Raw genomic sequence first — 24,469 nt, forward strand, 5'->3', positions numbered from 1 at the left:
TCATAAAAAGTATTAAATTTGCCTTTATCATTTTCCAGGTCTGAATAAGTATGGGAAAGCACCGTTGCCTTGTAGTAAGAAGGTCCTGGGTTCAACTCCCAACCACGCGGCTATAGAAAATGGACGGATGCATTTTTGATCAATATTTGAGTTTTTTATTCAATAACTTAAAACACAATCATTAAAACGTTTAAAGCAATTTCAGTTCCTGAATCTCTAAACAACTAAACTAGACCTGTGGTTCTTAAACTTGGTATAAAATGCCAAGCTAAGCACGAAAACCTTTTTTGGTTTTGGTCTTTTTGGAAGCAAAATGGATAGCAAAGTTCACAAACTGAGCTTTGGAAAATTAGCATTAGCCTTGAATACTGCAAGAGTTATAGATGTTCAAATAAAGCTGATCCTGGTTAGTCTAGATGCCACAGATGCAGTAACATGACCCTACACCATGTCAGAGACTCAAGACAACTTTATGCTGTTTCGTAGTTTTTGGAAATGACTGGAAAAACCAAACTACTTCTCAGAAATGCTCAGGGTTAATATTTGTGATATAATGTCCACTATTTTATTAAAACAGCAGCTAATATTCTAGTTCTCTTTAACTGGTAAAAAGACAAGATAGAAATTATTGAGGGACACTGACCAGCAATGGTTTTGTTCTGCATGCCTAGACTAAGGAGCAGAGTTGAAGGTCATGTTCAATTTCCAAATGAAACATCAAGGGCTGGGGAACATCTCCAGAAACCTTATGGCAGAATGTGTCTGATGAAATCAAATTTTAACTTTGTTCTAAAATGTAAAAACAGCACAGAACATCACATAAGGAGCAGCAAACTACAGTGAAATATGGTGGTGATAGCATCATGATCTGTGGTTACTTTTCTTCTGACTGAACAAAACTTTTTGTCAGAACAAAATAAACTGTTCCAGATATCAGTCAGTTTTAGCTGACGATGAATTGTACTTGTTAGCATCACAAGTCCAAGTGTACATACAAATCAACGTAGAAGAAGGACATTTTGCATTTGGAAATGGTTCAGCAAGGGGACGAGACCTAAATCTGATAGAAAATCTGCAGCGTAACCTCAAGAGGGCTATTAACAAGAAATGTCCTCCCAATTTACTTTTGCTAGGTAAGGTTAGCTGATATTGCCCTGTCAAGTTCTTGGATATTGAAGGACTTCTACACAAGAAGACTGAAGGTGTCATTTGAATTAAAAAGTGCATCCATAAAGTATTAGCTTCTGGTTGTGCACACTAATACAACATTTATGAGACATAAAAAAATAATTTTATGTCTCATAATTCTAATTGAATTTGAAGTCAATTTAATACATAAATGTATCCATAATGATTTTAAATAAATACATTGATAAATAAAATGTGGGTCATTGATGTATTACATCTTTAGCTAATAGTATTAATAAACTTTTTTTATTTATTAGTTATAATTAAAGATGTATGTAAATGCTTACAATCTTAAATAATTTAAATAACAGTTCAGTAATCATTCAATGATTTAGTCATGTGTTAAATTGTGGCACCCTTGGAGCTCCATACAGAAGATCTATTTTACATTTGTTTGCATTGAAATCTGGTTGTTTTGGATACCTGTTTAGATGGTTTGCAAGAAAAATAACAACGTAAAAAAATAAAAAAATAACCCGAAACAAACAAGTTCCTGCTTATTTGAAGCAGGAAGCCCTTAAAGTAAATTAGGCTAATTTTCCAGCTTTGTCTGATAGAGTAGGCCCTGTACTCCTCTGGTTTCATAGTTTTAGTGGAAATGCTAGGCTGTGCAGTATTTTTGAGTTATATGTGTTTAAAATGAAGAACCAAAATACATTATGCAGCACTACAGCAGATTTTGAAGAACAGAACAGTGGCTTTTGCATTAATCAAACATGTCCAGTTGAGCACAAAATTATTCAATCCCCAGCAAGATTTAGATTTAAAATTATCCTTATTATGTTAAGATAGTTTTTTAGGAAATGAGAAAGGTATCTTTCAAAAGATAATTAAACTGGAATATTATTTAAAAAAAACTAATGTATCAATTTTTATTTGTTTTATTTCAAACATGGTATGTCCAAAAATTATTTATGCTCTCTTCAATAATCTGTGCAACATTACAGCAGTGAAACCATTTTCTTAAAGCCGATGTTTCCACTGGTATTTTGATAATTAGCTTTGGTGCATAGCTTCAGGTCTTTAAGATTGGAACGTCTCCTTGCCATCACCCTAATCATTAGCTCCTTTCATAGATTATTAGATTCTAGCTGGGACTCTGGTTGGATCACCCAAAAACATAAATATTACTTTCAGACAGATAAAACATGTTGGTAAAATGAAAAGATTACTTTAGATCTAACTCTACCAGGGGTATGAATATTTTTGTACCTAGTTGTAGCATACTTCCTTACGTTGTCAATTTTCTACATTTGACATAAGCAAGAAAGTTTTTTCACTCCATGCAGAAATATATAAGGAATGATGCAGGTGTAGGAGGCTCCGATATAACTGGCCAGCTCCATCATCAGTGATGAAGTGTGGATGCTATTGATGATGCGCAGAAGTAGGTGAGTCACCCAACAGATAAGGACTACAGTGGCCACAGCCACCACACTCTTTGCTGCCCTCACATGAGAGCTTGTGTTGGTACTCTGCTTAGAAGGTATCTGGCTGGGCCTTGAAAGGTTTGGTCGAGCTTCTGCTCTGCTGTCTGTTTTGTTGGCTAAGGGACTCTGTGGAGTCCTAACCAGCAGCCCTCCATTTAGACTAGACGAAACATGCTTAGTTGTACCTGAGTGAGTTGGTGAAGAAAGATCTTTAAGGTCTTTACAGGGGTCTTCAGCAGAAGCACTGCTGGTCGACCTTTCTGGGTTTTCTTCTTTAACTTTCCCCTTTGCTGGATCAGATGAATGGCTTTGTATGCGCTTCTGGTTTTGAAGCAAAGTTACAACAATCTGGATGCTTGCAACCATGATCCCTGCAACAGGCAAAGCATTAGCCAGAGTCAAAAAAAAGACCTCAAATGTTTTCCTGAAAATTTCATCAGGAAAGACATCTGTACAGTCTTCATGACTCTCATTCATCTGCTCTAATGAGATGAGGAAGAATTGAGGCATGCTGAAGACAATTGACAGTGTCCAGGTCCCGGCCAGCAGACAGCCCACCAGGCGCAGGTTGTCCAGCTGCACTGGTGCGCCTCCACGCTTGAGAGAACCAACCAGCTTCTGGTGCCAAAAGGTGCAGATGACGAGGGTCGTGAAGAGGCTGCTGGTTTCTGAGAGGTCTGCGCAAAAGCGAATGATGGCGCAGAAGGTCGCCCCCAAAAACCATCGGCCAGCAATGCCTGTCATTGTGTCAGGGATGTCCACCAGATAGTTGGTAATGAGGTTGGACACAGCTAGGTTGATGAACAGGATCTCATTGGTACGGATTTCAGATTTCCTCTTGGGAAGGGAGGTAATCGCCAGCCAGTTGTTTCCCAGGATCCCTGCAATGAACATGACCGTTCTGATAATGGGTGCAATCAACTTATCTGCAATCATACTGTCACTGGGTCAGGAACCGACTAGAGGGTTTTATGCAGGTTGTAAGGTCTGAAGAAAGCTTCAGGTATTTATAGCGAGCACTGAGAAGCCCAGCCCAACCACTGCAGGGTTGAAGAGTCTTTCCTTCATGTGCTTCTGTCATGTGTCTTCAGAGAGAGGGAGGCGTGTTTGTTAATGACAGGCTCCCTCAGGTTGCTTCCTCTACTTACATTGACAGACCCTGGAAAAAAGATCCTCTCAGCTCTTATGACTAAGGATCAACAGACTGTCTCGTCAAAGTGGTCTCACTTAAACTTTTAACCAATGCAATTGCACAATTCTCCTACCATTTCCAGATGATGAATTGTACAGAGAATTGAGAGATGTTCAAACCTTAGTACACTGTAACCTAACCCTGATTTAAAACCTTTCTTCCTGTCTTCTATCTATCTATCTATCTATCTATCTATCTATCTATCTATCTATCTATCTATCTATCTATCTATCTATCTATCTATCTATCTATCTATCTATCTATCTATCTATCTATCTATCTATCTATCTATCTATCTATCTATCTATCTATCTATCTATCTATCTATCTATCTATCTATCTATCTATCTATCTATCTATCGGGTCATAGGAGGGGGTCTCAGTCAGTGTCTTCACGTCATTCATGAGTTGAAGCACCACCTCTGGTACAGCCGCATCTGTGCGCCTGCCTGTTGGACAGTCTGCACGGGATGCGGGACCGATCAGCGGAGCTGCGGGTCTTTTAGGCTTTCGGGGATGGTTTTTCGTTTTTTTTTTTATTTTTTCTTCCTTAAACTATGAATTCACTTTCCATGCCGTCTGCTTTCTATGAGAGGCTAAGCAGGCCACCGTTTGCGACCCTTTCGGCCGGTGTGAGACCCTGATGAGCGCGGAGAGGACAGGATGCCCGCCAGCGGCGCCGACTCGCTGAAGCCCAGCGCCTTCATCCCGGTGTGCACGGCCGCCTGCCTCCTGGTCGGCTCCACGTCCATGTTCTTCGTCTTTACGTGAGCGCGATAGAATTAACAGTGTTTAAAACGCTCTGTTAGCGTGCTCCTGCTATTCCTGCGCAGTAGCCTATATTCAACCATCCAGCTTAAAGTCAGAATGCATTTTTCCATTTTTTATTCTTAAAATCACAACTTTCGAGCTATTATTTAAATAGAGGCTAAAAATTATTTCCACAGCCCAAATATAGGCTGATATGTAGAACAATAAAATATTGTAAAAGTTGCTTTAATTATGTATTAGATTTTTCCACTGATTTCACTTTGATGGCAGACCCCTAACATCTGGCCTGGTTGGCTGGGAGTTTGAGCTGAAGTCTGGATGGCTGCCCGGTGCACCCTGAGGACTCAGAGTAAGCACATTTGAGGGGATAAGCCACCCCTCAATAAACACCAGTGCATCGGCTTGCTTCTATAGCAAATGTAATATGTGTAATAATAAAGCTAGCAGCTGGATGGGTCAAACACATACACAGCTTGAAAATGATAAATGAAGTCATCTAATTTATGACAAATGCAAGAAAAGGCTTAAATGTTTGGATGAAACTGAAAAATAGGACATTTGTACTTAAGAGTCTGCTAACTTAGTCTTATGCAGCATTTTAAGTATTTTATCTATATTAAAAGCCAATGTTGACGTACTCTGACTGACCTCTCTAACGTCATTATAAGTTCTGTGCCACTCTCTCGATCCTTGACCTCTGTAGCTCGATCTGTCCTAGTTTCTCCTGTATTCTCCAGCCGTGTACCGTTTCCACTGTAGTCTGACACCAGATTGAGAGGGGAGGGGGATGCGGATTAGAATCCTCTGGCAGATGCCATGCCCATATAGATAAAAAAAAAGTACTCTGGATTGTTTCAATTTCTAGACACATTAAGTCTGTTACCATAGTCTATGAAAGCTTTGCTTCACTTTGGGTTGGCAATTCTTTAGCCAGAGGCCTGAGAGTTCTTTGGAGACTTTGGAGATTTAGAGACCTCCCACCCCACCAGCCCCACTACTCTCCTTCTATGAACTCCTTTTCCACTCAGAGAGGAAAACAATCAATGACCTGCTGATGTGAGCGATTGAAAAGACTACTTAACTGGAATGTCAGTGCTACACCAACAAATCCCGGACGCTACAAATGATTGAATGAAGCAGTGACTCTGCTTCTCCCGCAACCTGGGTTTGCATTTGAGCTAAAATTACAGGTTTTATTAATTTAATTTTTGTAGATGAGCGAAACCCTGCAGGTGAAAATCAACTGATCCTCTATGTGTGGCTATGTAAGACAGTGACAGTAAGTTGATGAAGCAAACTGATTGATGTGTCGTTCAACACTCTGCTGTTTCACTGACATCCTTGTAGAAGCTCTTCTCCACTGGGTCAGTTGTTTGCCTCCTGAAATTTCAGAAATTTAGCCTGAAATTCTATTAATATTGACCTTCATCATAAATATTTCTGGAGAAAATGTTTGTGGGTGCAGCAGTGGCACAGAGGTATGGTGCGCGACCCATGTATGGAGGCCTTAGTCCTTTATACAGGCTGTCGTGGGTTGTCCCGGGCTGTTGATGTTTACTGCATGTCCTCCCTCCTCTCTCCACCCTTATTTCCTGTCACTTTACTTTTGGGAAAATTGAAACATAAAGGCCACTAGAGCCTGAAAAAGTAAAAAAAAAATTCAAATAATTGATAGTCATCTCACAGGAGCTCTACATTTATATTTATTTATTAGGTTTTATAGATTTATATATATATATTTAGAAAGCAGTGTAGTAGAGCCTACTCTGACAGTAGGGACACTTCAGTGACCTTTACTATCCCCCGCTGGGCCCTCTTTGCTGTCATATACTCAATATTATCTGCAGCTTGTTAAAAAATTCATTTGATCACATACTTTTCTGAGATGAACAACTAACTGTTAAATATTTGGGCTCACAAAGATCTGCATCCATTCAATCACAAAGGCTCGAACGCTTCACAACATGGGAGCACATTAGAGTAGAATTGAATTTGCTTTTATTTGTGTTGCTGTGAATCAGAGGCACATACAAGGCAGTTTTTACTCAACGCAAAGGTATGCATCCATTGCACTTTATTTACTTCCTGCAGAGTGTGAATATTCATGTGAATATGTACATTTACATGAGTATTTGCAACTCAAATGTCTACATCGACATAATTTCAGCCTTCAAGTCACACTTGAATTCCCGCAAAAATAAGACCTGCAGGGATATTTTGCATAAAAATCGATCCGCCCCATCTTTTTCCCCTGTAATACCCATGCAGCTATGATTGTCAGCAGTTCTGTTTTAGCATTAGTAGTGTGAGTATGTAAGCTTCAAAGTAGCTTTTCTTGGATGCCGCAGGTTTGGGAAAGTCAAAGAACAACCTTCAGCTTCACTTCAACAAGGCTTTTTTGTCCTCCGTGGTATAATAACATCCATCAGTGTGTGATTTCCTGCTTTTGTTCCTCCGTGACGTTAACGTTTGTTCGGAAAAAACATTTCCATTTAGGTGTGGTTCATTTTTCAACCCTGGCATGCCACATCAATGGAAAACCTGTAACCTGTCTACCTAGATAACGAAATTTAGTTTGTCAAGTGGGAAAATTTGAGCAATCAGAGGTTAGTTTTGTTGTAAAATGCATGAAATTTAATGCATATAAAACTGTGACCAATTCTAATGATGTTATAGGAAATGCAAAGATATTCTCTACATAATGGATTAGTGTAACAAGGTTATGGCACTACATGATGTCTGCATTCAGTATATAAAGCTAGCCAACAATAGCTATTATTACCTCCATTAGCTAATGGTTACAACAGACCATGTAAGTCTGTAAAATCCCTGAGTGGATTAAAATCAGCAGTGATTTGTTTTATTATCATAGAATATTATTTGTTCCTCCATTAAGAGTCTGCTAGTTTCTTAAATAAATGAAATCACTGTCAGTAAATGCGGAATATTTTAAATGAATGGAGTAAACTATTTATTTGCAACACTTTCTAGTTAAAACACATATTTCTGCAGTTTTTTTGAAGACCTGATGCTCAAATGGCTGGCATCAAAACAAACTCTATTTTTAATGCACAGTTTCACTCAGATTTCTGTAATTTTGATTAAATGCACTGATGCCGGTCTGTAACATTACCTATTATTACAGCATTTCACAAATGGATTCTCAGACTCAGTCAACTTGACCGGCCTCGCGTGGTGGCGTCTGCTGCGCCACTGACCCACTGATGAGGGTATGAGGCCAGCGTGCAGATTGCAGAGCAGCTTACCGTTCGGCGTGATTTATTAGAGCTCTGTCCGTGCCGTTTCATTAGGTAGGGCTTGTCCAGCTGCGTAATGAACTGTCTCCAGATGGTCTCAGACCAGCCAATGGAGGCAACCACACTGTATTAATTTTTAGATCAAAAAAATAAAAGCTGAAATAAACTCTATTTACACAAAAATTTCAGATAGTGTTTTGTTCTATGCAGATCAGTGAAAGCTTTGTTGCAGCTGCAGGTTATTGTAATTTTGAAATATTAATACTGTATGTCATTGACACAAGTAGTGAAAGGAAGATGGACACAAGGCCATTGATCTACAAAGAAATCATACAGTGTCTCTGAGGGGCTCCTTTAAAATCAGCAAAAGTTGGGAAAAGGTGCAGATTGTTAGGAGAAAATAAAGTTCAAAAATAAAAGCGGGTGGACCCTGCATGCTCTCCCTGTGCTCAGCATCTAATGTGAGGAATCCACAATGCACAGGACAAGTAGAAATGGTCTGTAATCCAAATTTTATAATCTAGGGATTACTGTGTTTGCAGCTGGCATGGCCTCAGCAGCAGGCGCGTCTTTGTAGAGGGGCAGGGACCCCTCCCCCTACTGTATAAAACAAGCCCCATGCAGGGTTTGGACATGTCAGCTGCACTGGGGATGAAATATGAAGCAAAGGATATGATTCTACCACTCCAATCTAATTCATTTTGGTTTATTTACATGTCTCAAGATCACTGCAAATGTCTTCACGAGGCACTTTCGAGTGGCAGGTCAATCATCTTAAGCTCAAAGGTTATTAAAATGGTCAGATAAAACAGATTGCAAAGAAGTACTATTGTTTGTTCAATTAAAAATACAGAATACATAAAAAAAAACTAAAAGCTTGTCTGACAGTTGAGGCTTAAAATGGGTTAGAGAAACTAACAGTAGTTTGCGGATAGTTGATCTGAGGTTCTGACTTGATATGTAAAACTTTGACAGGTCATGGATGTAATTAGGAGTTTGACATTGCAATACCAAAAAGGTTAGCAACACAATTTCAAAGTGAACTCTGAAAGTAACAGTGCAGAAGCCGTAATACAGCAGTGACGTATCATTTTGTTGGCTTTTGTTAGGAGTCTCCCTGCAGAGTCTTGAAGAAGATCTAGGTAATTTTTTTATTGACAGTTAAAAAGCCCATTGCAGTAATTTAAAAGTGAAGAAACAAAAGCATTAATGATCATCTCTAATTCATGTCTTCACACCAGCCTTCTGATTTTTTAAACATTTCTCAACTGAATAAATAACTGAATCTGATTGCACTGTTCAATGGTTAGGATTAATATGGAATGTATGTACCTGACTTTTGTGAAGTGCCTTGAGACGACATGTGTTGTGAATTGGTGCTATATAAATAAACTGAATTGAATTGAACTGAAAGAAACAAATTTTAATCAGTTACTTTGTGTGATTGCTTAGTGACACGAACGGATCAAACACAATGACTATTTTACTCAGACTAGACTGGAAAGCTGAATATTAATGGCCAATCTGCTGCCAGGACAAATATACGCACATTCATTGTCTTTAGAATTAAACTGAAGATAATTGTCACCTCTTAACATCTGACAAACAATCCCAGGGATTTGACAATTGATGTAGCTCTGATTTGTTAAAGGAGCAGTACAGCTGGATGTCATCTGCATAAAGTGATAAGAGATGTTCTTATATATATTTTTTTAATCTGGCAAAAAGGGGGTATGGATAGCAGAAACAGGACTGGTCTTAAAACAGAACTCTGAGGGACTCCACAAAAAAGGCTGATGGGATCTGACTGAAAGGAAAAATGTAAACAATTTTAAAGGAGAAGCAGACATCCCCACAAGATTATGCAGCCTGTTAATTAATGTGACACAAGTGAGCATTGTTGTGTTGGTAGATTAATTGATTTGGCACAAATTTCTTGTCAGGTGTGGAAAATGCTAATTATTCTTTAGATGATATCGATTTTAAAAGATACAGTACTAAACTGAGTAGTTTTTACTGAAAGTTTAATTCAGTTTAATTCAAATAGGTTTTATAAAGCACAAATTCACAACAAATAAAGACATTTTACAAAATCCAATCATATTGACAGATTCAGAGTCATTTAGGTACATTCCAATTCAATTCTACTTAAAAAGCCCTGCAGTCAAGTTCAGTTTATTTCTTTTGGTAAAACGTTTTTTTTTATCAAAGGAAACCCAGTCAACTGAATCTTGTTACTCACTTAGTAGCAATCCCTCTTTCTCCTGAAAGAGAGTACAGTTGATTGCATTGAGTTATTAATCTTGCTGTAGTCCTTCATACTGAGCATGCATGCGGAAACATTGGAGAGGAGAATTCACTTTTAAGAGGAAGAACCCTTCAGCATCACCTAGCTCAGTGTGAGCAGTCAAATGCTGACTGGGGGTTTAAGAAGACAAAAGAACAATAACAACAACAAAAAAAAACCTACAGGAGCAATATTCCAGGAGTATGTTTCTATGTTAAAGAAAAAGTAACAGTAGCTCCTTTACTGGCTTCAGCTAGAAAAGAAACACAGATAAATATATAGGGTCTGAGCCAGTAGTAAAATCAATGCAATAAAAAACAGAGCACCCAATGTATATAGGTTAATTAAAGTCTGTTTATATAATCCAGCAATTCTTGTCCTCTGTCTTTGACTGTAACCTGATTAGACTGGCCTCCTTCTGATCTCACACTGGAGAGATAGACTTGTTCAGTAGAACTGAGCACACACACTCTGGATTGATGGAAAAGATAAATCATAGACATTTTTAATTTTACACAAATGCCACGTTTAATAGTTTCTGAAAATTCCTGATTTGGTCCTTAATACAATGCCATCTGTGATCCAGCCATCTATTCATCCAAACGTTCAGCTCCTAATATGCCTCTTGCACTTTAATGCCTTACAAACATATCCAGGCTTAAGTTTATCTGATACTATAGCAAATGTAATTTGCTCTCCAGCCAGATTTGGACATGTTGAAAAATTTAATGCATCAAATTTGAAAATTAGAGATGCCATATAGCGCACATTCCATCTCTGCTGTGATATTTTTGTAAATGCTATTCAAACATCACAGCAATAAGCCTAAAATTTTGTGTTTTAATTTTCTGCAGCAGTTTTCAGATGGTCTGTCTGCACTGACAAAGACTCACTCACCTGAATCCCTGGAAAGGTGGAAGATTTGACGTATCTTCATGAGTAATTCAACTTACAATTTTTTGACCACTATGGGGCCTCAGTAGACTGTGTATAGATCATTGAACTTTCAGTCCAGGATGGTCGTGTGATCATTAAGTAAGGAAAATGAACAAAAATGAGACTACAAACGCCACAGTAAAAATGAAATGATATGAAAAATCTGCACCTTCCATCCTAATACAAATTAAATATACTATATATGTAACTGGGTGCTTAAAAAGCAATATGCATATTCTATATACATGATGACATGATGTTTCCCAAAATGTGCTTAATTTGTCCATGTTTGGACCCAAATAAAACATTCTTTTAAATACTCCAACATACTCGGCAAGATAAGATACAGTGCGTTTTAGTAAGTGATAAAAACACACCATTAACTTTTAAATGCTATTAAATTAAATGTGCAACATCTGTCAAATATTTTAACAACTAAATAATTTCAACTTTTGTTTTATTAAAAATGTCTTGATAAAAAAATAAAGGGTCCAGGACTTTGTAGGGGATGGCCTAAACCTGTGTAGCTGTTTACCTTTTCATGTATGGACTAATAAAAGAATAGCAATAATCAAATTGCTGTGACTGAGCCATTCTTCAAACTTTAGTGTGAGATCCTAGAGCATTTCATGTGGATTTGCTCATTTTTATTCACTTATATTTTCTCGATTTTCTGAATTATTGTGTTAATATAATAATCCTTATTCTAATATAATTCAGTCATTTGTTTTCAGAAATAAATGGGATCTCAACCTTGAAATTTAAAAGAATCCTTTCAACATCAATAAAAGACCCAAGAAACTAGAAAAACTCACTCCATCTTCTGTCTCATCCAATTAATCCTTGCTGGGTTGTGGGTGTAGGTGCCTATCTCTAATGGGCAAAAGGAGGGGTACCTACTGGACAGGTCACTAGTCCATCACATCCTGGTTAAAATCCAACCCTGCAGGAAAAACGTAAAATTGTACTATAAGATCCTTAAACACTGCTGCCTTAACTAAGTGTAATTGTGAGATGAGCTAATATAAAGAGAAAACATTGCTTTTAATGGACAAAAATGTTACATTTTGAACACATCATCATTAAAAATAAAGAATAAAAGATGATTGTGTTTTTATTGGTGCACAGTTTTAAGGCTCTGACAGCAGGACGCAACATGACTTTTTAGGCATCATCCTGACCATTTTCAGCAAGACAATGCCAAACAACTTCCTGTTGTATCATAAACTATTTTACATACTCTATCTGTCATTCTGTATAAAACTATTTGGAATTCAATGTAAAAAGGGTTGCAGAAAATCTTTGATAATTCCCAGAAACCTTCCGTGAGGTTGATGGGAATTCAATGAAATTAGCTGGAAATGAGGGTGAACTGAAGCAATCTGTATCATATCCAGATATTTATATTTTCATACATATTATGTTTTTTCATAAAACATTTTTATTTTGGCAAAATAATATAATGGGAAAAACATTACAGTTATCTGTAAGTAGGAATGTATTACACTTAAATGTATTCATTGAACAATCAGTTCTTTCACTGAGCAACAAAAACATGACGGTAAAGTAAAATATAACTCATTACTCAACCCCACCCATTCAAGATAAGTTATATACCCCCTGAAAAAAACATTTAATCATAAAGTCCCATTCAGAATTTTCAAAATGAATTGATCCCTTGCTTCATCAAAAAAGTGCTATTCAACTCTTAAATCGTCAAGCATCTACTCTAAAATTTTCGAGCCTAGCTTTGGCATTTTTGCCATTTGGTTTCATGCAGTGACCTCCTTCTGGGCCTCATCCACATCTTCCATGCGAAATATGGTCTTAATAGCCCAGGATTCCAAAATTCCTCTTGTGCGTCTGCACTGTGCTTGTAGGACGCGTGCTGCCCCTGCACTTAGCTGTCTATTATATGTGCCTGATTATGGAGGAGCATAGATATAGTTGTGCATAGCCGCATGAAAACTGGTTGTTTAAGTCTAGATTATGCTGAAAAATATGTTTTCCCCAGCTATATTTAAAGTCCCTGATAAGAGTCTATCTTCATTCATTTAAATATCAGGGTTTATTCCTTAAAAATCCTGTTAATTCCATTGAATTCCCATTGAAAGTTTCTAAGGTTGAAACATTTTGCAGGCCATATGTAAACTAAATGTGTCTTTGATAACTGATAAAAATGTCAGCCCTTTTGTGTTACCTTCATTGAGGGAGACTTTGTCTCAGCTTGCAGCTTATAGAGACCTCCTTATTTAATCCCTTGCTGTTGTTACTGGTGAACACACGCTAATACATGCTTATCTCTCACTGTAAACAATTACTTTTGTGATCCACAGTGCCCATCATAATGAATAGGATGGAGATGATCCTGTGAAGTCCTTACTGTTGCCTTGATTTTCTAGCCTCTAAGGGACGGACTAAAACTCTTATTTTCAGCGGGTGCTTTACTTCCTCTTGTGTGTGTGTGTGCGTGTGTGTGTGTGCATGTGTGTGTGTGTGTCTGTGTGTACCTTCAGATGCCCGTGGCTGGCTGTGACCATCTGTCCCGCTGTGCCACCATGCTGTGCCATCCTTTTTCTTTGCGTTCTTGCCAACTTCACTATGACCACCTTCATGGATGCCGGGGTTCTCCCTGTAGGTCAGTAATCAAACTCCTGTTACTTCTCCAGCCTGGGAGATAATCATGTCTTTTTTTTTGTTGCAAACATTAATTTATTAGATTTTATGTGGTTTTTTTTTAGCTGGCGAGGATGAAGACAAGGAGGACGAATTCCGCGCTCCGTTGTACAAAAACGTAGATGTAAAGGGTGTCCAGGTGAGGATGAAGTGGTGTGCATCGTGCCACTTCTACAGACCTCCACGCTGCTCCCACTGCAGCGTCTGTGATCACTGTGTGGAGGTGAGGGCACACTGAAAAAGATTCAACACTGACAGTAATAAAAAATGGAACTACAGATTAGGATTAGAGAAATTAGAGAGCTTCAGAGAAAAAAAAAAAAGAGTAATTGCAGCGGTGTAAAGTAGATTTTTACAGGATGAGTGATGGACAGAGGGTGAGATCTCGTTCATCATGTAAATCCTTTTCTCAGATTCTTTATTTCAGTAGAAAAACTATTTGAAAAACCAAACTATATTTAGAAAGTAGAGTGGATATTCGACAAGGTTCAAAGGAATAGTTTTTGATTAAACATAACAGATTTCTTTAATCTTTCCCTAGGATTTTGACCATCACTGTCCATGGGTGAACAACTGCATTGGGAGACGAAACTACCGCTACTTCTTTCTATTTCTCTTGTCTCTCACCGTTCACATGATCGCTGTGTTCACCTTTGGCCTCATTTATGTCCTGCACCACATGGATGATTTATGGAAGCTGCATTGCCTCATCACGTATCCTTGTGACAAGCCTTTCTTTCTGTCTATCTGTGCTTATATTTGTATTTGTGCCAATTTTAAGAAGTTTTCCTTAACAGTTTTCTTTTTAGTTTAGTAGTGATCAGTATATCAGGCTTGTTTCTGATACCCGTCCTCGGTCTCACTGGTTTCCACTTGTACCTGGTGTCCAGAGGTCGAACAACTAACGAACAAGTGAGGGGTTTTCAGAGCAGAATCTTGAGCATTAATCTTGTAAGATACAGAGTCTTGCAAGAGTATCCAGTGGCATTTTTGCGACAGACGTACACCGAATTGTGAAATAGAAGAAAAACATGTTTTTTCAAGTCTGCCTCTGCCTACTTCACTCCGATACCCCCATATTATTTCCAGTTTGAATGATTGCCTCCAGGAGTCACTTAACAAGTGAATAGAACCCCATGTTATATAATTTAAGTATAAATCCACATGTTTTGTGCAGTCCTCAGAGGTCGTGAAAACAGCAGAAAGGTCAGAAATGAAGTTGTGGAGAAGTTTTAAACTAGTTAACAATATCCCAAGATTTGGACAACTTACAGAGCACTGTTTCATTCATTATCTGAAAATGAAGGGTTTTCAAATCTAACAAGAGATGACCCTCCACCTAAACTGACAGGCTGGACAAAGAAAACATTATTTAGAGAAGCAGCCAAGAGGCCCATGGTAACTCTGGAGAAGCTGCAAAGATTCCACTGTTCAGGTGGGAGACTCTGTCCCAGTCTTTATTTAGGAGTGATCTGGTCAGATAAGACCTAAACTTAACTTTCAAGCCTATATGAAAACCACTATGTGCTTGAGAACCTGAACACACTGCACCACAGTGAAGCATAGTGGTGGCAGCATCATGCTGTAGGGATGTGTCTCGGCAGCAGGGACGTGGAAGTTGGTAAGAGTTGATCAGAAGATGAATGGAACTAAACACAGGACAATGGTTTAAATGCTACCGAAGATTTGAGATTGTTTTAGAGGTTCACCTTCCAGCAGGACAGCAACCCAAATTATGCAGCCAGAGCTGCAATTAAATGTTTTAGATCAAAACATATTCACATGTTAGAATGACCCAGTCAAAGTCCAGACCAAAATTCTATGCAGAATCTGTCAGTACTATAACACTTGTTCCCAGTGTGCAATATATCCCATCTGACTCAGCCTCATTTTGCAAAGAAGTACTTGTAAATATTTTAGTTTCTAAATGCATAAGCTGGTAGATAAAAACCCCAGAAGAGTGGCAGCAATACAGTGAAGGATTTCTGCAAAGAATTGATTCAGGGGGGCTGAATACAACTGCACATCACACTTTTCAAATGATCAATTGCAAGAAAATCAGAAAATTAAAACCTAGTACATGACAACATTTGAACATTTTCAGAGGATGTGTATACTTTTGGAAAGCACTGTTTGTGTTCTCAACTGCACAACACCTAAATGTCTCTCTGGATGCTCCCACAGGTAACTGGCAAGTTCCAAGGAGGAATAAACCCTTTTACACGCGGTTGTTGTAGCAACATGCAGTATCTGGTTTGCAGCCCCATTTCACCAAAGTATAAAAAAATATATTTTTCTTGCCTAATCTCCCTCTTTCTTAGCAGCCATATACCTTGATCACTGCATCTTTGGTTTATCTTTCTGTTTTGGGTGACCAGTTACACATCAAGGCCCTGCAAGAAAACAGCCATCCATGTGCAGCCTCCATTCCTGAGGCCAGAGGTCAACAGGCAGATGCTGGTGAAAGTCAGGGATAATGGGATACAAAGTCTAGCAATACAAAATAAGGTATGCGCAAGCAGTTAAGTATTTCAAGCACATCGTCTAAGGACTTTGACCTCAGCTGTCAAGAGATATGAGATGTATCCCTCACATCTCTATGTTTGTTTATTTCTCTCTCCAGCAATCCTCAGCTGGAGCTGTCGAACTGTCAGACATCAAACAGTTTCAAAATCCGCCGCCGCTGCCTCCAAAACCAGATCGCAGTCTGCTGAAAAGCCAACTTGCTGTCATGGATGGTGCGCTGGAATTACAAACACACATGCAACATAACCTCTGATAAGATGCAGCTCTCTAGATAGTTTTTTTTAAAGGTTTAATAACTTGCAGTACTTTGCAGAAGTACCAATACGCGCTTTATATACTCTCTTTCGCAATGTGTTTTGTTGGAATTTTTTTGTGATAGACTAACAAAAAGTAGTGCACAATTTCAAAGTGGAAGGAAAATGATCCATGAATTTTAAACGTTTGCACAAATAATAATGTGAAAAGTGTGGCATACATTTATATTTAGCTCCCTTTACTCTGCTAGGCCTAAATAAAATCCAGTGCAACCAACTGCCCTCAGAAATCACCTATGATTATAAAACATTAGAGAACTTTAGTAAATATAGAACATTGTGAACACCAAGAAACACAGCAGACAGGTCAGGAGTTGTGGATTTTGAAGAAGGCTTAGGTTATAAAAAAAAACATCTAGAGTGAAAGAAGTGACGCCCATGTGGAAGAAGTAGCTCCGGTCAAATTAGACCAACTAACCAATCTGCCCTACCTGCAAAACACTAGGTGCCTTCTCCACAGTGAAACATGGTGCTGGCAACATCATGCTGTGGGCACAGTAGAGACAGGGGTGCTGGTTAAAATTGATAGAAGAAGAATGATTGGAGTTACAATGACGATCCTGGAAAAAAAAAAACGGGCAGCCACAGGCTGCCAAAGACTTGAGGCTGAGGCAAAGATTCACCTTTCAGTGGAATGGAATGATTTAGATAATTGGTTCTCAACCCTGGTCCTCACAACCTACTCGTCTGCATGTTTTAGGTGTTTCCCTGCTACTGTAGAGCAGTCTTAAATAAATGAGTAATTACCAGGCTTCTGCAGGACTTGATGGCATGATGAGGACGTCATGCAATTTAATCAGTTGTGCTGGAGCGGAGACATATCTAACACATAAACGACAGTGGGCCCTGAGGACCAGGATCCTGAACCTCTGATTTAGGTTGAAGCATATTCATGTGAATGGTCCGGTCAAAGTCTAGACGTAAATCCAGTAAAGAATTTGCGGCAAGACTTGAAAATTATTTTTTACTGACACTCTATAGTTAGTTGTCAAATGTTACTGTAACTAGACAAAATGAGGAAAAGTTAAGATGAAGGAGCACGTTTGAAAGGTACTGTGTTTGTGCGAAGAAAGATTTATTTGTCCAATGGGACGTTTTACGTGTCTTCAATAAGAATAGGATGCAACCCTTATTGCTAAAAACCTGAAAAGTGTCATTGTTAAAAATGTAGTTGCAGATTTTTGCAGACAATACGCTATTAATCCTAAAATAAACTTTTTTCAGATGTGGGACATCACACCAAATCCATCATTCCTGTTTCTATTCCGACTGTGCCACAGTTACGGCCGGTTCTAGAGGCCATCTCCAGAGGATCTTCACCCATTCCTCCAGAGCAGGTGACTTTTTTCAGTCTTTAAATAAGGAAATATTTCTTTGTATACTGATCATGGTTTTGATTGGTGCCTGACAGACAGTGCTGTGTGTTTTGTGTTGTGATACACAGCTGCTGAAGGCATCAGAGCAGCAAGGCAACAACAAAGGTCCTGACCTGTGCTCTGACACCAGAGAAAGCCCTGTGAGAGGCAGCCATCAGGCCAGTGTGTCTGTCCAAACTTCCCTTCAGCCCTGTACAGTCTCCAGCTCTCTGCAACTCAACTCTCTGACGCTCAGCTCTCGCTCCCTCACCCTAAAACACAGCAGCCGCAATGGCAGCAAATCCCAGCTTCTTTCAATGAACCCCGATGGCCTGGGATCCAGTTCCCCTGCTGGGATCATCACTACTTCCAGTCTGTTGGCCAACCAGTGCGGCAGCAGCGGCAGTGGCAAACCCTCTTATAACCTCGTCAACCCTGCAGACCCTCACTTCATGGCCCAAAGAGGGGCTCCTGGAATCAGCTTTCACTCTCACTTTATGGCTCTGGGCACAGATGGTGCTGTGCAGTGTCCACCCCCTCACTCTTACAGTCCTGTTTTTATGGGAGTCGCCAGACAATCTCCGCAACCTCGAGATTCCACCTCAAGAGATCCCTCACCGTCTTTGCCTGGTTTCCTTCAGAGAGACTCTTCTCCTGCCTATCAGGGATTTATCACAAGAGACCTTCAATCCCAGAGCATGACATCTAGAGCCATTCCCCCTCCAGGTCTGGTGATGCGAGATATGACTTCTCAAGGTCTTCAAGACAACCTTAGAGATCTCTATCCACATGATGTGACACTTCCAATGTCCGCCGCTGCACATTATGACAACTTTTCAAAGACAATCATGGCTTCTATCCAGGAGAGACGGGAGCAGGAAGAGAGGGAGAGGATGCTCCGCCTCAACGCCAGATCCCAGGTGCTCTACGGCCCAGATGTTGGGGTCTACGACATTCCCAGCAGGAGAAGCCTACCGCCAGACAACATTCGACCTCCAGGTTCACGTGGACCAACGCCACCAGCCTACGGCTCCAGGGAGTTCCTGATGAGTACAGGCATTCTGGGATATGGCATGAGGACCTCGGCTCTCTCCAGCTCCTCCACGTCATCCCTGACCCGTGGTCCGAAAACGTCCAGCACCCCTCTGCAGTGCAGCAGCAGCAGCCTGCAAAGTAAGGGACGCTCTTCGTCCCCCGCCTACTGTCCTCCTGAGAGACACACCCAGGGCCCACCGTCCTCCACATCCACACTGCCCCGTTTATCTTCCAGCGCCTATCCCACACCACCGTACACTTCCTACACCACGACAAAGCGTTCCTCACTCCCTTTCCCCTCTGAGGGGAAGGAGTCTGTCACCATGGGAGCCCTGAAATAAAAATATATTCCAGGTATTCAACGACGCGAGTGAATCATCCATGCAGCGTTAGGCTGTTATCTCAGCTTCAGAATCTTTTGTAAATAGGAGGCCATTTGGAGCTTTCTTGTGTGGGAGAATGTGTGGACAACACAATGCAAACAGGGATGAACTTGGAAGTGTTGCGACAGAAAAACTGTGAATCTCAGGATATCTGTGCCTCCTACTTATAGGGAAACAGGAAGCACTAATGACTAAATCAAAGCAGAAGAGCTAAATAACAGATACAAATTGAATATTATCTGTTTATTCGAGTTTGATATTGTGAAAATTTGTCAAACCTTATCATCCAATTTGTCTCATACCCTTCAGAAAATTGTTTAATATACATTTTGTAGTTATTTCTACAAATAAACTTATTTTGTAATTTCATTTTCAGTTTTTGTGTTATTTGGGGATGTGAATCATGACTTTCTACCGGTTCCTCTGAAGGCATGGCCACAGAAAAGGTGTGTTCAAATGGCAAAATAATAATTGATCAAAGAAATAGAAATTGTATCCATTTACAGTTGAAACCAGAAATTTACATACACTGTAAAACAAAATGACACAACCATTTTTTTCTCTCTGTCTGACATTAAATCAGACTTATTGTTTCTATCAGGAGAATTTGCAAGTCTGGTTCATCCTTGGGTATAATTTCCAGGTGTTCAACCAATTACATTCAAGTGTAAAAATCGTGGGAATGTCCAATCAAAACACTGTCCAGGAAGAAGATGGCTTCTGTTTCCCGGAGATCAACATCTTTTGGGAGTCAAATGTGTTTCAATCCTAGCACTAAAGCAAAGGATCTTGTGAAGATGCAGCCTGAAGCTGGTAAGAGAATGCATTATCCACAGTGAAACAAGTCGTCTATCATCACAGGCTAAAGGACCACTCAGAGAGAAGAAAACCATTTATTCAAAAAGTAACATGAAGCCACATTACAGTTTGCAACAAATTGGACAAAGATCTTGATTTTAGTGAGATGTTCTGTGGTCTGATGCAACTAAAAGTATCCGGCCATACAGGCCATTGTTACATTTGGAGGAAAAGGGAAATGTTTGTTAGCCTGAGAATACCATCCCAACTGTGAAGTATGGAGGTGGCAGCATAGTGTTGGGGCTGGTTTGCTGCAGAACCGCCTGGTTCACTTCACAAAATGGGTGGCATCATTAAAAAAGATTAAAGCCATATCTCAAGCCATAAAATCAAAGCCTGGGCACAAATGGGTCTTCCACATGGAAAATGATCTTAATCACACCACCAAAGTAGTTACAAAGGGGATTAAGGACACCAAAGTCAGTGTTTTGGAGTGGCTATCATAAAGCCCTGATCTAACTCCCATAAAGGAGGTGTGCGAGCAAGGTGGGCCTTAAATCTGACTCAGCTACACCAGTTCTGTCAGGAGTAATTGGCCATAATTTCAGTAAACTATAGTGAGAATAACTAATAATTTAGAAAGAAAATACTTTCTTTAGTGCAACAATCTTTCTTTGATGTATTCAGCTACTCTGTCAACGCTATTTTCTGCACTGAGCTTGTGTATGGCGCCCTCTAGTGAATAACTTTAGGTAGTGGCATGTCGGGCTGCAAACTCCATGATAATTCAAGTGCTTTAAGTAATAAGAATTACCAGTAAATGCTTCATGATAACCTCCAGCAAAAAAAAAAAAAAAAGGTTTTTGCTTGTCAGGATTTTTGGAAGACAACCTTCATTCAGCTTCTGTGTCAGAACATCACCAACTAGAAACCCATCTGCCTTCATCGTTTTATTTGGATTGTAAAAGACAAATATAAGTTTTGGGTCAAAATCTTCTGTGTGGGGAAAGGGGCTGCAAGAGCTTTCGACCACTCACGCAAAATACATATGTCAAATCCTGACATTTTTGTCAGGGCCAGGTTAAGGTATTTGCAGAGTTTGGGGCAGTTTACAGCCCCCTGTTGGCCTGGGGGCCCATGACTACAGGCTGAAAAACCCGCTGGTTTCACATATACTAAGTGAAACAACTTTGGTTAACTGAGTCATAATATACAGCAAATTTATCAATTTCAGCTGCTTGTGTCTAAGGGGAAAACATTTAAAGCACACTTTAACATTTTGTAAATAGACCAGCAAATTAACATTTTCTCCATGGTCTCTTGTGAATGCAAAATTAGGTTTGGCCCCTTCTCGCAAAAAAGAAATGAAACAGAAACAACCTCTTTTACCATAATACTGTAACATATTGCTTTTTACAAGGTAAAGAAACTGTTGCTGGAAACAGTTTAAGTAATCTTTTAAATATTATCAATCTTCACATTTATACATGTGTTAACTTAGATGAAGAAGAGAAAAGAAACTTCTCAAAACTGTATCAACAGCTGGAAAAATTTACCACTTCCAAAAATTGCTTGAATATGCTGTTTGAGAACATAGAGGAAATTAAGGATTATCCAGTCTGATCTTTTTGACACTTTGTTGAGCAACACTTGTTATATGCTAAGCTCTGAAAAATGTTGTTACATTTTCATGAAAAATGTGCCTACTTAAAAATTTACTTTGAAGAAAAAATAAAGAGCATGTTATTTATGGTAAGAGTAATGATTTCATGTCGCTAGTTGAAGTACTGCACTCCAGACAGGACTATCAGACCGAATGAGTTAGTAGAAAAGATAAGCTGGTTTTTCACAATTATTTTAACAACAATAAATAAACAGTTAAGCTTGGATAATTTAAAGAGATATGATTGGTGCTGTGGTGGAAAGTGAGTGATGGGCTTAACTGGATGTTAGGCCCCAAATCAAATTCTGCTTGAGGCCCCATAAAATATGGGGCCTGCTCTGCAGAGATGAGCTGCAAATGGATTTTAATAACTCCTTTCAGTAGAGACATATATTTCAGTGGATGCATGTTCATTCATTTTAATTGTATATCTATATGTAGAATTGCAACATGTGGCAGCATAATAACTGTAACATTATATATATTATTAAAAATTATACACTAACATTGCCATTAATCCATTAACCCTCTTTTATCTAACATAAAATAGGTGAGAAAATGAAACATAATCTATTCTGCAATTTGACATAGTGTTCAAACATGGATATTCTGTGGGAACTTTTCATCTCTCAGATAGAAACAAGTTGATAAAAAAAAAAAAATCTTTCCTTTTCAGTTCATTTCTACTCCAAGAATTTATTCCTTTAATGAACTTCCTCAACAATCATGGAGCAGTGAATATGTGTCATTAAATTAATAGAAGAGTTTCTGTCCTTCATGGTGGATGATGCTGTTGACTTTTGTTGGATAACCTCAAGATTACAAAACAAGGTGACAGATGTGGGCTGTAATCCCGTAGTTTGGTTTTTTTCTAGTGGAGTTAATGGTAAAGGAGACGTGATTTAGTTCAATTGCTTTAAGGTTGGATGATTTGCTGTGTAGAAGGATTAAAGGGAAGAAAGTGTAGATACACATTTTTGAAGCTTTTGAGTTTCAAAGATTTTCAGCAGCCCTGCCTTTAAAACTAAGACTAAAATAAATCAATATTCATGCAGTGACCTTCATGGCTCCCACTCTCATCATCGGCTCCTGTGAAAAGAATTTAAACAAATGTGAGTACATCACATTCTCAGGGTCAGAAAGAAACCCAGTATGCTGTCGAAAAACACATTTTTTTTTTTTTGCTCTTTTATCACATCACAAACCCAAATTCAGTTCAATCCAATATGCATAGTTATGAAGTTGGAGGAAAGTATTACATGATTTTCAAAATGGATTGCGAGTAAAAATGTAAGAATTGTGGACTGGACGTGTGCAAGCCCCATTCACTCTGATTCTCCTAAATAAAATCCAGTGCGACAAGCTACTTTCAGGAGCCGCCTAATGACTGAACTGGGTCCACTGATGTGTAATTTAATCTCAGTGTATGAAAGTAGCAAGAAGAAAGCCAACATGTGGAAGAAAATGCTCTAGTCAGAGGAGACCAAAATTCAACTTCTTGTCCTTCATGCAAAACTATATGTGCAGTAGAAAACTGTGGATCACCCTGAATGCACCATCCCTATGGTGACACAAGGTGAAGGCAACATCATGCTGTGAAGATGCTTTTCTTGAATAAGGACAATTAATCTGGTCAGAACAGATGGCAACATGAATGAAGCTGTCATAAACCGTTGGAGTTTGGATTGGTAGTTTAAATTTTTTGTGGTTTAGGCTTTGTCAATTTTGGCATGTTGGATTTTTTTCCTCCATATTGTTTACATTCTACTTAGTAATTATGCACTGCTTTGTGTTGGTCTGTCATGTAAATAACAATAAAGCACATAGAATTCTGTGGGGTCTGAATATTTTATTAAATAGACACTGGATGTGAATGTGCAAAGACAAACATGTGTGAAATGTGTTTGTCCTCCTTGCTTTGCTGTTTTAGTTACCCACACCACAACCCCTTCATGGCTCCCACTCTCATCATCGGCTACCCCGTCCTTCCTCTATCCCACTTTCTAGAGCCAGAAGTAAAATGATAATGACAATAATGACAGAAGAGGCATTGCAGATCGTTGAGTTAGAGGGCCTGATCAACATTTTACTGTGCAGATTGTGGTGTCTGATGAGTTACATCATGCTGTATTCACAAAGCGTCTGGTTTAAACAATATATGAGGACGCTGTACGCTCTTGCTGACAGACTTTCTTCCTACTTCCTTTCTTCAAACTAACCTTATGCTATTTAGAAATCGCTTTATGGTGCAACAAAACACACCTGTCAAACTTTATCTACAACTGTAAAAATGCAAGGCAATGGAACACAATCTCTATGCAACCAAAATAAACTATTTTAATTGGTCCATAAGTTAATAGGTTAGACAAAAAACTTTGTTTTATCTTTTGAGTTGTTGCTGTTTGCACTAATAATGGGTCACTGATGGGTGTTTCACTTAAAAAAGAGACAAAAAGCAGCAATTATTCAATGCCGGATGTTGTACAGACCTTTAGAAATCAAGGGAGAGTCATCAACCCTAACCAGACCATAAAAAAACAAGATAATGTAGTTCTTTAAAGATCAGAACCTCAAACCATAAGAACAAAAAAGACATAAGATTGTAAATTACCATGTACTGGATGCATGGTAATGGCTAAAATTCAATCAATCATTGAA

General features: G+C 38.9%; 2 protein-coding genes across 2 annotated transcripts; one reads left to right on the forward strand and one right to left on the reverse strand.

Moving 5' to 3' along the window:
• Positions 1 to 2,435: 2,435 nt before the first annotated feature.
• On the reverse strand, positions 2,436 to 3,554 carry LOC124873037 (rhodopsin). The gene has a single exon (XM_047373514.1). It carries the CDS (start codon positions 3,552 to 3,554, stop codon positions 2,436 to 2,438), a length of 1,119 nt encoding a protein of 372 aa, XP_047229470.1.
• A 701-nt stretch (positions 3,555 to 4,255) lies between these two features.
• zdhhc8a (zinc finger DHHC-type palmitoyltransferase 8a) lies at positions 4,256 to 19,719 on the forward strand. Its single transcript, XM_047373449.1, has 10 exons — positions 4,256 to 4,577; positions 13,578 to 13,699; positions 13,803 to 13,960; positions 14,279 to 14,451; positions 14,547 to 14,649; positions 15,922 to 16,013; positions 16,116 to 16,245; positions 16,361 to 16,475; positions 17,802 to 17,914; positions 18,022 to 19,719. Exons 1-10 carry the CDS (start codon positions 4,474 to 4,476, stop codon positions 19,306 to 19,308), a joined length of 2,397 nt encoding a protein of 798 aa, XP_047229405.1. The 5' UTR covers positions 4,256 to 4,473; the 3' UTR covers positions 19,309 to 19,719.
• Positions 19,720 to 24,469: the final 4,750 nt, after the last annotated feature.

Source organism: Girardinichthys multiradiatus, chromosome 8, assembly GCF_021462225.1.
Source record: "Girardinichthys multiradiatus isolate DD_20200921_A chromosome 8, DD_fGirMul_XY1, whole genome shotgun sequence".
NCBI classification, from domain to species: domain Eukaryota; kingdom Metazoa; phylum Chordata; class Actinopteri; order Cyprinodontiformes; family Goodeidae; genus Girardinichthys; species Girardinichthys multiradiatus.